The 15,135-nt window shown below is 50.5% G+C and overlaps 1 protein-coding gene across 1 annotated transcript in view; it reads left to right on the top strand.

The window, feature by feature from the left end:
• MTSS1 (MTSS I-BAR domain containing 1) overlaps positions 1-14,474 on the top strand; it is a 320,701-nt gene extending 306,227 nt beyond the window's left edge. Inside the window, exons 11-14 of the mRNA XM_066578922.1 lie at positions 6,772-7,077; positions 10,342-10,500; positions 10,800-10,962; positions 11,697-14,474. Of these exons, the coding sequence (XP_066435019.1) occupies positions 6,772-7,077; positions 10,342-10,500; positions 10,800-10,962; positions 11,697-12,379 (1,311 nt within the window). The 3' untranslated portion in view covers positions 12,380-14,474. The remainder of the gene's footprint in view (positions 1-6,771; positions 7,078-10,341; positions 10,501-10,799; positions 10,963-11,696) is intronic.
• Positions 14,475-15,135: the final 661 nt, after the last annotated feature.

The raw sequence follows: 15,135 nt of genomic DNA, 5'->3' as shown, positions 1-15,135 counted from the left end.
TAAAGAGACTCTTCCTGTCCTTTTTTGACTGGGGACCATAGATGTTTACAAGTCTCAATTCTTGTCCCTTCATGAGGACATCTAAGATCAGGCACCTTCCCATTTCTAATTCAATAACTCGTCGGCATTCAACCGCTGCGGTAAAAAGTACCGCCACTCCGCTATACGGCTCGGCCGCAAGAGACCAGTAGGAAGGGCCTGACCTCCACTCCCTTTTTGCCTTATGTATGGCTGCCAAATCGGACAGCCTGGTCTCCTGCAAAAATAAAATGTCGGCTTCAACTCGGCTGAGAAAATCAAAGGCCGCAAATCTAGCCGTATCCGACTTAATGCTGGCAACGTTAATTGATGCCAGAGTCAGCGGAGTGGGTGCCGCCATCATGAGTGATTAAATTAGATGGCTTTCTTCCTCACACCCGCTTCTTCGGGGTCGGAGGAAAGCCCCTTGCTTCCTTTTTTGGACACAGATGTGTCCATAGCAGGGGATCCCCCGACCCCATCGTCCTTGTTTCCAGGCTCCAGAGTAGCCCCCTCCCCGGAAGGAACTAGGCCTCCACGAGGAGGAGACTCAGTGCCCCCTGTTGACCCTTTCTTTGCCCCAGGCACCTTGCCCTTCGCTTCCCCCTCAGAGGAGGAAGAGATGTCTTGAAGGGCCCGGTACCTATTGGAGAGTCCAACTGGAGGCGAGCAGGCTTCTCCTTCCAGTACTTGGCCCGGGGTGGGAGAAGATCTCGAATCCCCCCTTCACTTTCTCCTAGTGGCACCTAGCTTACGCCGTTTCTCTAACCACCTCTTTCCTTCCTCATCCACACTCTTAGTGGGAGGAATCTGAAGAGTTGGTCTTTCCCTCCTCACTCTGGATCCTCCTGTCCTCTTCATCCACTTCGCTGTCCCTCAAAGCCTCAGCCGCGAGATTTGCTTCAGGAACAGGGGCCACCATTGATCCACCTGCTGTGGGCGCTCCTGTCAGCTCCCTGCTCCGTCTGCGCTTGTCCTGACGCCTCTGCTCAGCAGGCGTCTTTTGCCGGTTCTTCCCTGGCTCCTGAGCTCCTCCACCTCTGCTAGTCCCCTCACCCCCAGAGGCCGCACCATGGCCCCCATCCGTAGGTGCTGAGACCGCATTGGCAAAGGAGCGTGGACAGCGACTGAATGGGTGACCAAGGTCACCACACAGGTTACACCTAATCTCTGCACAGGAGGCGGCTAGATGACCCACACCCCCACACAGAGCGCACTTCAAGGTCTTACAAGCGGCGCTCAAGTGTGAGGGGTCGCCGCACCTGTGGCAAAGCTTCGGCTGCCCCTGGTAAAAGGCCAAGATACGATCCCTGCCGAGGAAGGCTGCAGAAGGTATGTGTGCCACCGAGTTTCCTGAACGCTTCAGCTTGACCATGAATGTCCAGGCCCCGGACCAGATGCCGTGCTCATCCCGGTTCTTTCTGGGCATGTCTGTCACCTCTCCGTATCGACCGAGCCACGTCATAATATCAAAACAAGAAAGCGACTCGTTACGTGTCAAAACGGTCACCTTCTTGACTTCGTTCTGGCGAGACACCACCTGGACGGCAAAGTCTCGCCAGCCGGGCTCGCTTTTCATCAGCTCGTAATTCCCCCAGAAGAGTTCTAGCCCCTCTGGGCGAACGAAGCTGATGTCAAACTCAGACGTGCCGAAGGGATGGATCAGGGCAAAGATGTCAACCGCCCTGAAGCCCATCTTCAGTAGAAGCTCCACTACTCTCGCCCTCGGGGGGCATGTATCATTGCCCCTCCAACGAAGACGGACCACATTCCTACGACCTGCGTCCTGCCCGGGTGTTGGTAGGGACCATACGGTCTCCCCCCTTTGCTCTCGGAAGGCTCCTAAGCCGTGTCTCTCTGTCCAAAGAGATAGGTTCACCTCTCTTCCTCCAACTGTGATTGAACTCTCCCCCTTCCGTAGAGCCCCCAGCAGGCGCTGTTGCAATACGCCCTCTCTAGAGCCTGGAGACAAGGAGGATCCCTCCCCTCCAGCGGCGACACTGGCATAACTCCTACCAGCTGTGGTCGCCACCGGAGGGGCGACTGGAACCTGTGATGTGCCCTGACCATCCCTAGAACCTGTGCCTATATTTACAGTAGGTGCCCCTGTGCCGGGAACAGTAGCTGCAGCCCGTGCCTCCGAGTGCGTCGGAGCATGAGACACACGGGCCGCACCAGACACATCCACACCTTTCATACCAAGACCTTTCATACCAAGACCCTCTGGACCGGACTTTGGGTTGGAAGCAGCTTTTTTATTTTGGGCCTTGGTAGACCTTGGGGGTGGCACTGCTGCCCCATCTTGCGCAGCTGCAACCACCGTAATGACCCCCCCCCCATGGTCAGCACTCTGCATTCCAGCACTTTTAGTATTTTTATTTTTGCTTTTTTCCTTACTTTTGCCAGCAGCCTCCACATCACTGGGTGCCTGGGACCTAGGCTGGGACCTAGACTGAGGGACCCCTGCAGACCGACCTGTCGCACGGGGGACCCCCGATCCCGACGCCGCAGCACCCTCCGCATCACTGGCCTTACTGGTGCTGGCAGTTCCGCCACTGCCAAATTCTTTTGCCACCTTGCCTTGTCCTGTGCTGGCCGCCCTGCTGGCTGTTTCTGTCACTGCACTAACTGAAACAGGGACAGAGGACCCGGCCAGTTTAACTCCTTTATCCCTGTTCCCATGTTCAAAACCCACTGCAGAGTCAGAAACCGGGGTTCTCAGGGTGGGGGTGCCCTGATCCGACTTTGCAGCCAAACCAGCGCCCCCCGTCACAAACACAAATTTCTCCTGCACCAAATTCTTTTTTTTCCCTTTTTTCGCCTTGATTTTCACTTCCTCCTCTGGTAAATCATCACCAAACTTAAGGCTGCTCATATTAGGGGGGGATTCCAACAGCCTTATCTGCTGCATTATTAAAGCGCCCCCATCGCTTTTATCTTCCTCTGGATCTGAATCCCCGGAGGTTAGAGGCAGCGCAACCTGCTCCGGCCGGAGGCTGCTGGTGGTTGTAGTGCCACTCTGGGTCTGCTCTCCTGAGCAGACAGGCTGCTCCCTCAGACTGTCCTGGTAGGTGTCCTCGTCAGTACAGTCACCACTGCTGTCTCCATCGCTGGAGTGATCAGCCTCCTTGTGACCGCTGTGTCCTGACGCCATCTTGGAAAATCTATCACCGTTAAGTAACTTTTCCCTAAAGGGACCACTTTGCTCCAGAATCCTGTCCCTCTCTTCCTTGCACCTTTGTATGCAGTCTTTACAGTCCTGTATGGACTTGCTGATTGCATCTTTCTTGCCTTTAGCAGCGGTCTGGTCCTTTAGCGACCTGGCCGACCGCAGCTTCTCCTTCTGCAGGAGGATTTCTCTCCCCGCACGCTCATAGTCCGCCATGCTGGTGGCCAGACGGGAGGCCAGCTCTACCACAGACTCCCCTTTGCGACGATCGCTCCACTGCGGCTTACCTTCTTTGCTGAGCGTTTGGCTGCGAGTCTGACTGCGGGTCATCATCTCGCTTCCGGCGCTGTCAGATGCGGCTGTACCAACCTGCTGGGCCATGTCACTCCGCCTGCGACCCGGACCCTCTCTCTTCGCAGCTTTACTAGCTGCTCCGGCTTTCCTGCTTGTTGCTGCTGAAACCACGTATGCCGCCAGCGCCGCTGATGGTGTTGTCGCTGCCTTCTCAGCACTCCCCCCCCTCCGACTGAAGCCGGGGGGGGGAATTGCGTGACTCCATAGAACAAGAAGCCCAGCTACGTGCTCTGATCCTGGGATCCAAACCAAACTTCCAGCTGGGACTGCAACCACACCCTGGTTCTCTGAGGAGCTCCAACAAACCACACCTTACTCCAGAGATGCACTCACTATTCTGCTGGTGGAGTCACTGTGTACATACATTACTTATCCTGTACTGATCCTGAGTTACATCCTGTATTATACTCCAGAGCTGCACTCACTATTCTGCTGGTGGAGTCACTGTGTACATACATTACTTATCCTGTACTGATCCTCAGTTACATCCTGTATTATACTGCAGAGCTGCACTCACTATTCTGCTGGTGGAGTCACTGTGTACATACATTACTTATCCTGTACTGACCCTGAGTTACATCCTGTATTATACTCCAGAGCTGCACTCACTATTCTGCTGGTGGAGTCACTGTATACATACATTACTTATCCTGTACTGCTCCTGAGTTACATCCTGTATTATACTGCAGAGCTGCACTCACTATTCTGCTGGTGGAGTCACTGTGTACATACATTACTTATCCTGTACTGATCCTGAGTTACATGCTGTATTATACTGCAGAGCTGCACTCACTATTCTGCTGGTGGAGTCACTGTGTACATACATTACTTATCCTGTACTGATCCTGAGTTACATCCTGTATTATACTCCACAGCTGCACTCACTATTCTGCTGGTGGAGTCACTGTGTACATACATTACTTATCCTGTACTGACCCTGAGTTACATCCTGTATTATACTCCAGAGCTGCACTCACTATTCTGCTGGTGGAGTCACTGTGTACATACATTACTTATCCTGTACTGATCCTGAGTTACATCCTGTATTATACCCCAGAGCTGCACTCACTATTCTGCTGGTGGAGTCACTGTGCACATTACTTATCCTGTACTGCTCCTGAGTTACATCCTGTATTATACTCCACAGCTGCACTCACTATTCTGCTGGTGGAGTCACTGTGTACATACATTACTTATCCTGTACTGATCCTGAGTTACATCCTGTATTATACTCCAGAGCTGCACTCACTATTCTGCTGGTGGAGTCACTGTGTACATACATTACTTATCCTGCACTGATCCTGAGTTACATCCTGTATTATACCCCAGAGCTGCACTCACTATTCTGCTGCTGGAGTCACTGTGTACATACATTACTTATCCTGTACTGATCCTGAGTTACATCCTGTATTATACCCCAGAGCTGCACTCACTATTCTGCTGGTGGAGTCACTGTGTACATACATTACTTCTCCTGTACTGCTCCTGAGTTACATCCTGTATTATACTCCAGAGCTGCACTCACTATTCTGCTGGTGGAGTCACTGTGTACATACATTACTTATCCTGTATTGATCCTGAGTTACATCCTGTATTATACCCCAGAGCTGCACTCACTATTCTGCTGGTGGAGTCACTGTGTACATACATTACTTATTCTGTACTGCTCCTGAGTTACATCCTGTATTATACTCCAGAGCTGCACTCACTATTCTGCTGGTGGAGTCACTGTGTACATACATTACTTATCCTGTACTGATCCTGAGATACATCCTGTATTATACTCCAGAGCTGCACTCACTATTCTGCTGGTGGAGTCACTGTGTACATTCATGTAGTCAGTCAGTAACCTCTGGCTTTTTAGCTGTTGTGAAAGTTTAACTCCCAACATAAAAAGCTGTCAGGGCATGCTGGGAGTTGTCATTCTTGAACTGCTTTGAAGCCACCGGTTGGAGCCCCCCGATCCTGGGCACATTTCTATAGCATATATAGTCCTTTGCTTTATATATGTTTCAGTGTAACCTCATCCTGTCGGATCTTTGAGCATATGATCCTTTCCCAGGTTACTATTAATTACCGCACAGCTCCACCCCCGTGAAATCCTACTGAAGCCCCCCGTGAAATCCTACTGAAGCCCCCCGTGAAATCTCACTGAAGCCCCCCATGAAATCCTACTGAAGCCCCCCATGAAATCTCACTAAAGCCCCCCATGAAATCTCACTGAAGCCCCCCATGAAATCCTACTGAAGCCCCCCATGAAATCCTACTGAAGCCCCCCATGAAATCTCACTAAAGCCCCCCATGAAATCTCACTGAAGCCCCCCATGAAATCCTACTGAAGCCCCCCATGAAATCTCACTAAAGCCCCCCATGAAATCTCACTGAAGCCCCCCATGAAATCCTACTGAAGCCCCCCATGAAATCTCATTGAAGCCCCCCATGAAATCCTACTGAAGCCCCCCATGAAATCCTACTGAAGCCCCCCATGAAATCTCACTAAAGCCCCCCATGAAATCTCACTGAAGCCCCCCATGAAATCCTACTGAAGCCCCCCATGAAATCCTACTGAAGCCCCCCGCACAGCCACCATTTTGAGAATAAGCCATTATAAATAATAACTGTCTCAATGTATAGAAAAATAAGGCAACTTTGCAAATGATGAAAATGTCAGTTTTTACAGCTGTTATGCAGATCTGTGTGTTGCCATGGTAACAGACTACAAGCCTGTGTAGCTAATTAGCACTGAAAACATTGTCTCAATGTACAAAATGCCTCCCCTAAAGAGCATTTTTCTGTAGTATTACAATGTGGCTGACCACCACCACGGCTGCTACTGCAGTTGTCACCGAGCTCTTACTACGACTTTGGTCAAGAATCCAGGAGAGTTTGCCATAAAGCTGGCTGACAACCTTGTGGGAGCTACAATGGCTGCCTAAGTTGTCAGCCAGCTCTCTGGTTGACCTCAACATCTGATGGGTGGAATATGCTCTTTACAAGGGTCGTACAGATCTTGATGAATCGTCCTAGGATAAGTCACCAATAGTTGACCAGTGGATGTCCATCGGGGCTCCTGGCGACCGGTGCTCGGGGCTCCTGACCATCAGCAGTCATCCAGCCCGCCATCAGTGTGAATGAAGTTGCATGCTGACAGTTCCATTCACACTGCCAGTGGCCCATTGAGTAGCTGTCTGCCTGGGGTCTTGAGTGGTGGACCCCCGCTGATCAACTAGCCTAAGGACAATTCATCAATAGCTCCGACCTGGAGACCCCTTGATGTTCTGACTTGCTTTTTATCATTCCCTCTTTTGACCGTTCTATTGATTTGTCTCCTGTTTTGTTTCCTCTGTGTTGTTCGTCTTCAGTTGTCCAATGGCTATTATCACTTTAGTTTGTCCAGTGACCTGTCCACAGCAGGCCATTTCACCCATTTCCCTCTCCCTGCCTCCCGTCCTTGGACCCGGTCCAGCTCAGATTGCCATCACTATTACACCATTGGGCCGGGCATGTTACCATCGTCTAAGATCCCCGGCTGGAAGGTTTGTGTTTATGTAGCCTGAATCTTCATACTTTTCACTCGTCTTCTGTCACCAACTAATATTTTTGGTGTCTTCTGTTTTTGACCTTTTTGAAAACCTGTATCTATTCTGTAACTCTCAGTTCTGCACAGCCCCCTTCAAGAGCTTCTTGTTGGGTCTTCAGCATAACTCCTACCTGGCCCTCTGCTAATAATATACCCATAGACTTCTGTTAGGTGAGCTCTGCGCAGTCTGACCCTTTAGATAACTATGATTGACGGGTCTCCCAGGGCAATAATGATGGGTGATGGATATTTTCATAGGTGGCTGCTACCGGAGATTCACCAAAAACATGTCAAGCCCAACCATACTAGGTAGTCATGAAAGCTTGGGTCGTCTAGGAGAGACCATTCAGTTCTTTGTCCAGCCAGCTGCTAATCCACTTTACTTTACTTACTCTCCTATAATGTTACAGAGTATATAAACTGAAACAAAGCCTCTGATGTAACCCTGACCTACACACTGGCTAGTCAGAGCACCTGCTCTGATGAGGGCGACCCTGATTTCCAACCTCTCCCTAAAGGTTCTTCCTACACAGGAGAACGGTACTTAACCACCCAACAGCCATCTCCATGATTATCATTGCTGTTTACGGAGATTGCTCTGGCCACCTGCCTCCATTCATAGTAAACAGGCAAAATATAAGGTAAGTAGCTGCAGCAGCACTCCCTTAACCAACCACTTGGGGTTATTAATCAGACGCACACCTCTGGATGGACCGGGGCCACAATGTATCCAAATGCAATAAGACAGATTTCAGACAGCATCAACAAAGGTGCAGTTTAAAACTCAACCATAATGGAAGAGTTACTTTATTGCACACAGCCTCAGCATCGCAGCAACGTTTCCACCCAGAGACACAGAAGGGTCTTTGTCAAGCTTGCATGTACGGTTGAGTTTTAAATTGCACCTTGTTGGTGCTGTCTGGAATTTGTCGTCTTGCGTAGTAAACAGGCAGTTGTTTCTAGATGAATGGCTGCCTGTTTCCGCGGGCCGATCAGCATTTGATTTTTAAGCCTGCATGAACTGAACGTCGAACACTAAGCAACCAAATGACAGCTCGTTGTTTGGTCGCTGGCAGCGTTAAACGGTAATAACGCCCTAATAAGCCCTCATCCAGATAGATTAAACAATGAAAAGCACACAAATCAATGCTGGGCGTCCATCTGGAATGGACAATGTCCAAAACATCATCATAAAGAGCGTGCCCAGACAACCGGAGATGGTGACCACCTGATTAATGCCTACAGACTAATCCAGGCAAGTAACTGGTTAATCACAGAAGATGAGAATCCCTCAGGCATCCGGGAACCACTCAGAGCTCCAGAATAACCAACCAATGGACGCACCAAAAACGTGCAAATCTCTTTGTATCTGTTCATCGCCAAGTCAACTTAAAGCGGTGGCCCAAATCTGTGCCCTCCTCCACACAGAAGGTCTGACAATGCTGCTGCAGCCGAAGAGCCCACAGGTGTGAGGTGACCGCTACTGTCACCGCTCCCCGTGATACCGTTGTGCGCCAGTTAACAAGTACTGCAGTAGCCGTGGGGAGGTTCCCATTGACTGGGCGATTGGACGGATACAAAGAGATGCGTGGATGTGTGTTTTTGGTGTATCTTTATGTTGATTATTCTAGAGCTTGGTGTGGTTCCCAGCTGAACCATCTACCATCACTGAGATTATTGCCCATTTGGTATGTCTCCCCTCAGCCAGGAGGGGGTCGTCTCCCCGCGGCCAGGAGGGGGTCGTCTCCCCGCGGCCAGGAGGGGGTCGTCTCCCCGCGGCCAGGAGGGGGTCGTCTCCCCGCGGCCAGGAGGGGGTCGTCTCCCCGCGGCCAGGAGGGGGTCGTCTCCCCGCGGCCAGGAGGGGGTCGTCTCCCCGCGGCCAGGGGGGGGTCGTCTCCCCGCGGCCAGGGGGGGGTCGTCTCCCCGCGGCCAGGGGGGGGGTCGTCTCCCCGCGGCCAGGGGGGGGGTCGTCTCCCCGCGGCCAGGAGGGGGTCGTCTCCCCGCGGCCAGGAGGGGGTCGTCTCCCCGCGGCCAGGAGGGGGTCGTCTCCCCTCGGCCAGGAGGGGGTCGTCTCCCCTCGGCCAGGAGGGGGTCGTCTCCCCGCGGCCAGGAGGGGGTTGTGCTCTGAGGTGTCAGCAGCATTCTGGGTAAACTCTTCTTTCTGGTAACTCTGTTCTATCCCACATCCTCTCTTTTAATGGCCACCATGTTTTCTTGTAAAGAGCCCCTTTTAGTCTCCGTGGAGTGAAGCGATGAAGTTGCAGTTCCACAACAGTAAATTGTAGATGCCATCCAGAAAGTACTCTAAAGGGGCTGTCCAGTTGTAAAGTAGTGATGAGCGGACATCAGGGTAGGCCATCAATCTTATATAGAAAACACGAAATCTCTTTGTGTTGGATACAAATCCGCAGTTCTGGTCCCATTTGAGTGATGGGCGACAAATACTGGCGGAATTAAAAATCGAAAACTCACAAACTTTTTCCTGTAATTTTTGTTCCCAATAGTAACCAATCACAGCACAGCTTTTATTTCTTATACTGCTGAGGTAACGTGAGAGCTGCACTGTGATTGGTTGCTATGGGCAACACTAATTTTCTCTTGGCCAGCTTCCATAAGAGTGCCAGGCTTATTGTTGTGGCCCACTTTGTATATTCCAGGACTGCTATTCATACAATCGCTGTGCGATGCACAGGTATATCACATAGTAGTAGATAAGTGAGGGTTTGCCATCGGGGATCCCCAATGATCAGCTGTTCACTGGGCCAATGCGCTTGTTCACCAAGTTGATTTCTGCACACAGCTCCATTCCCACTGCAATGGCCAGGCTTAGTACTACAGAAAAAGTTCCCATTCACTTTGATGCCTGTAATACCAAGCCTGGCCACTGCAGCAGGGAGGCAGCTGTCTGCTTCCTGCATAAATCAGCTTTATTGCACAAGTGCACAGGCCCAATGAACAGCTGGCTGGCCTGGGGACCCACAACAATTTACTATTGCAGGCGTATCTTGACTAGCTTACAAGTGGAAAGCCTCTTTAAGCAGAAACTGGTATAGACCTTCATTAGACCCTATCATGGCTTGCAGTCCTCCCACCCAAGCATTATGATGGGTCAGTGAAGCTGTAGGAAGCTTCGGCCACGGACCGCCATAATCATGTAAGGAGTTACACAGGCTTTCCTTCGGTGAATATGTATACATACAGCATGTAACCTTTCATCCAGGACTGGGCTAAGCCGGGTCCATACGACCAGCCTATGGTGAACACTCTTCAGCGACGTAAACGTGAAGCCGATCCCTGCGGAGGAACACATCTCTCAGCTCTCGGACTGACCAGCGACGGCCGATTCCACAGGAATGCCAGCGTACCTGCCACGTCCTGGGTAAAGAGCCATGCGCTGGGTCGTCTTCGCTTCTCTCGAATGTCTTCTAACACGCGGGTGAATTGTTGAGTGTTTGCTCTTCTAACCAATGTAAAGATCTCTCTAGAAATGTTCTGCATGCTTTCTCTACAACGGTTTGGGTTTGGCCTCTGTAGGAGCAGATCCCGAAAACCTTCTGATGCACTTTGTCACTTGCACTTTCTCATGAGATGAGAAACTCGGATGAAAGTACTTCTGCTGGTGGCGGGTCATAGTCAAGTTGGGGTGCATTGTGTTCATTTTCTTCTTCTACTTACCAGCAGGGTGAAGAAGTGGAGAACTGTGACGAGTTGGCTCTGGCATTGAGCAGGGGATTGCAGCTTGATACGCAGAGAAGTAGCAGGGACTCCTTGCAATGTTCTAGTGGCTACAGCACACAGACAACAACCCCCTGCTGTTCCGAAGATACAATCCCATCACAAGGTATGTGCACCAAGACCTGTCCTCGGGTGCCCCAAGCCTTTATGCTGCCCCCTCCCTTCAGACTTGCCTGAAGTGACAGAATAGTAGTGGCCCCAATAATATGTGTCCCTGTTAGTGGACCCAATAGTAATACCGGTAGTGATGCCAGTAGTAATTGTACCGCCATTACTGGCCCCAGTAGAAATAGTGACCCAATAGTAACAATGCCTCCTTAGTGGCCCAGTAGTAACAGTGAGCCATGTATTAGACCTCCAGCCTCCAGACGACATCAAGTATTTAACTCACTTGCTCTGTAGTTAGGGGTAAGGCAGTGACCGCCGCCGCTGCTGTAATGAGTGCAACACCTAATCTCTCCCCCAGCGTCTGCATTCCTGGCCAGCCTGTACATGGAGCAAACACCAGGGAAGAGGAAGAGATCGAGGGTTGAACCCTGATTATGGCAGTGGCGGCCGGTGGCGGACTGGAACTACAGAACAAGTGCGTTAAGTGCTCACAGCTGGCAATTACCGTCCATTAATATGCCAGCTGGCTGAGGTCTTCTGGATGCTGCCCATCCTCCTCATTACTGCTGGTCGCCACTGGAGTCTGTAGGCCCTTCTGATCCTTGTTGGACAGGGATCTCCTGATATCTCGGCGATCACCAGGAGCTTTCTCTTTGTCTAGTTTTGCAGCATACAGGACCTGCAAAATCTGTTCCTTGAAACCACATTTTTCAACTTGGCTGTTGTCTTCAGTTTCAGACTATGACTACTTCTCGGTGAGTGGAGACCAAGAACCTGAACAACAGGATTTTGATAAATCTTCGACCATTCCTCGAAATAGTGACATCAGCCAGTCCTACAGGAGGATGTTCCAAGCGAAGCGTCCAGCCTCCACCGCGGGGCTGCCGGCTACTTTTGGACCTGTAATCGTCACTCCTGGGGTGGCCACCATTCGTAGGACACCATCGACCAAGCCATCAGTGAGACGCGGCACAATTGGTGGAGGTCCTATACCAATAAAGACACCAGTTATACCCGTGAAGACCCCCACAGTACCAGGTGGGCTCCCCACCAGCACAAGTGAAGAAGGCTCTGAGCAAAGTCCTGACTCCCCTTCCCTTACGGAAGCACCGGCGCTTGCAGGGGAACTGCCCCCTTCACTGTGGAGTGGACAAGCTTCCATAAACCCCCCAGTCCCAGGACCACAAGGCATGATTGTGGAAGAACAGAGGCAAGGGAAGTCAGAAAATGATGATGAGGATGATGATCAGGATGGATCCGTTATCCCCGATGCCCCGGTTCAAGTCCATCCAGGGACAACAGAGTCAACGCCAATAGAGGCGCCTCAAGGAGAAGATATGCTAATTGCTATCCGTCGTGGAGTTAGACTTAAGAGAACCACTACAAATGATCGCTCGGCCCCTCGGCTCTCCTAGAAGAAATGGGGTACAAAGGCGGCTGGGACTACAGGACTTCACCCTGGCAACTTGTAACCCATTCCGGTCCGTGATCAGCGGATTGCGGAGGAGTGAACACAGGGTTGACTTTAATAAAAGAAGAGATATATATATAGAAGAGCAAGCGGACTCCGCCCCCGTCCTGTAGACACCCCTACACGGCTGCCCGTTATTTTTGCCCCCTTCCAGTTTGTTCTTTGCTTCAAGTTTTTCCATAAAGTGCCAAAATCTTTTTTTCATTTTTTTTCCTACAAGTCTTTGTAAATTTCCAATCACTTGAGACGGGATGAGAAGAACAAGCGTGCGCCCCAAGAGGCGAGGACTGTGAACCACAGCCTTGTATAGATGGAGCATGAGCTTTGTGGCATGATGGGAGATGTAGTTCACCAACCATTGGCGCAGGAGGTGTAGAACGCCTCCCAATCATCGCAGCTCGGATTTCCGGGACACAACTGAGTTTCGCGGTTTCTTTTAATTGTTGTTTTTAATATTTTTTTTCTGTTTTCCTTTTTTAACTGTTATAAATTATTAACAATTAAGAGCAATATACAAAACTGCATGGGGACTAAAGGGTTAGGAACGTCACACTGCCTGTAATCTAGTCATTGCTTGTACCCCCTGTAGTATTCTGGACCCCTCGTGCCCCTCATCGCCGCCCGCCATTCCTTACTCTGCTAGCACGGGGTAACATGGAAAAACATGGCTGCTTGCTTCCAGAAACGGCATCGCGGGGTGTAGCTTGCAGTACCATATGCAACCTGCCAACTCTTGTAGCGCTGTTTTTGGAAGAAAGCAGCCATGTTTATTTCCAGCCCTACAATGGCGCCGCCTCATGCAATCTCTGTTGGCTTTTCTATATCGTAGAGCACTCAGCCTTCGTTTCCGTAGTCGCTCACCGAGTACGAACATAGCAAGGAGATACAAGAATAACTCCAATAGGCGCTTCTGAAGACGTTCTGCCATCTTGGGAACGCCGAGTTCACGGATGGAAAATAGCATTTAAAAAAAGAATGAAAATAAAATGTAAAAAAAAATGACGTCTTCACCACGAAGACCCAGCTGGTTTGGGTCCAGTCTGCAACGTCCCATCACATCCTAGTGCCGCTTCACGCTGCTCCGCACCCTGGGGGCTGATGCCGTTCTCACATTGGACATAAATCTGGCACGGAACACTTTGGGGGTGTGAGTGGCCCCCGCGTTAACTCTGTAGCAATGTTCTCTGAGGAACAACAAATACAAGATGTCTATATATTAATACCGATGACATGAGGCCCCGCCCCCTCCACAAGGCCCCGCCCCCTCCATGAGGCCACAAGAAATCTGTAGAAGAGTTGGAAAATGAAATTTACCCTCCTGAAACTGGAAATACTTTTTAGGTCATCCGGTGGCTCTCGGTTCACACGCCTCTACAAGTAGGGACCGTCAGCACATCCAATCCGCTCTTCCCGCAAGATTCCAAATTTTGAGATTTCCAAAAGCGTAGAATTTTTTAGCTACTTCTCAAGGGGCCGCGGCAGTTGTTCAGCTGGCTTCCAGTAGCCACATAATTTAAATGAACTCCGTGTAGCTTGCATGTAAATTCTGCTGCATGTATATAGGAGTATAGAGAAAGGTGACCAATCAGATTCATCCTTCTCTCGTTGGTACCGTTGGCCACTGTTTCCGGTGAGTTGACTTGAGGAGCCCAAGAGATATCTAAGCTATTTGGCTCTGCATTGGTGGCTCCTTCCATATTAATAGGAGGCTGCAGTTCTGTAAGAAATTCTATATCTCTAAGGTTTCAGGGGAACTTAAAGGGGTTGTCGAATTGTAGACTAGTGATGGCCTGTCGTCACAATAGGCCATCCATAGTAGATCGGTGGGGGTCTGCTGCCGGGGATCCCTGCTGATCAGCTGTTCGCTGGGCCGATGCACTAGTGCACTGAGCTGATTTCTGCAGGAAGCGGATAGCTCTGTTCTTACTGCAGTGGTCAGGTTTGGTATTGCAGACCAAGTAGGTGTTGAAGTAAATAGAAACTTTGCTTGTAATACCAAGCCTGACCACCAAAGTAGTAATGGAGCTATCTGCTTCCTGCAGCAGTCAACTCAGTGCACTAGTGCATTTGCCCAGCAAGCAGTTAATCAACAGGGCCTGAGGCAGTAGACCCCCACTGGTTTACAACAACCCCTTTAAGGCTTGAATGGTTGTGGCTTCTGAATAACCATTCGCTGCAGCTCCCGTATCCATGCTTGGAGAAGCGTCCATCTTTTATGTCTCCATGATTTTACGACGCAATAGAGTTTTTTTCGGGTTTTTTTTGTGTAATTGTATATTTTTTGTTCTAACTCCACAAAGTCCTTCGTCTTTGGCCTGAAAAGGATAAAGTTGTGACAATGTAGACCTCCTGCTGAGGAGCACACGCTGCAGATATTCGGCGCTCCACGGACCCCCCATCATTCTTCTATATACCCCTCCCCCCACACAAAGTCCTTTTCTATATGTAAATGTCATTGGTAGTGATAGATATTCCCGTTATCGCACGGACGATGTACTTCAGCGGAAGGATCGGCAAGAGGGGAGATCAGCGGCGCCCGGGGATAATTAATGCCAAAATACAATATTGTAAGGTGCCAGCCTCTGATGTAAAGTAACCTGTGATGCTGTCGTGTGTCATGTATGACGACGTCTGCGCCCCCCCCCCCCCCCCCGCCCCCCAGGCGTCATGTTGCAGTAAAGCGTCATTTAGGGGTGTGAA

Source organism: Eleutherodactylus coqui, chromosome 9 (genome assembly GCF_035609145.1).
Source record: "Eleutherodactylus coqui strain aEleCoq1 chromosome 9, aEleCoq1.hap1, whole genome shotgun sequence".
NCBI lineage: Eukaryota > Metazoa > Chordata > Amphibia > Anura > Eleutherodactylidae > Eleutherodactylus > Eleutherodactylus coqui.
Note: the sequence above shows the minus strand (reverse complement) of the source record. Positions and strands in the feature narration are given on the sequence as shown.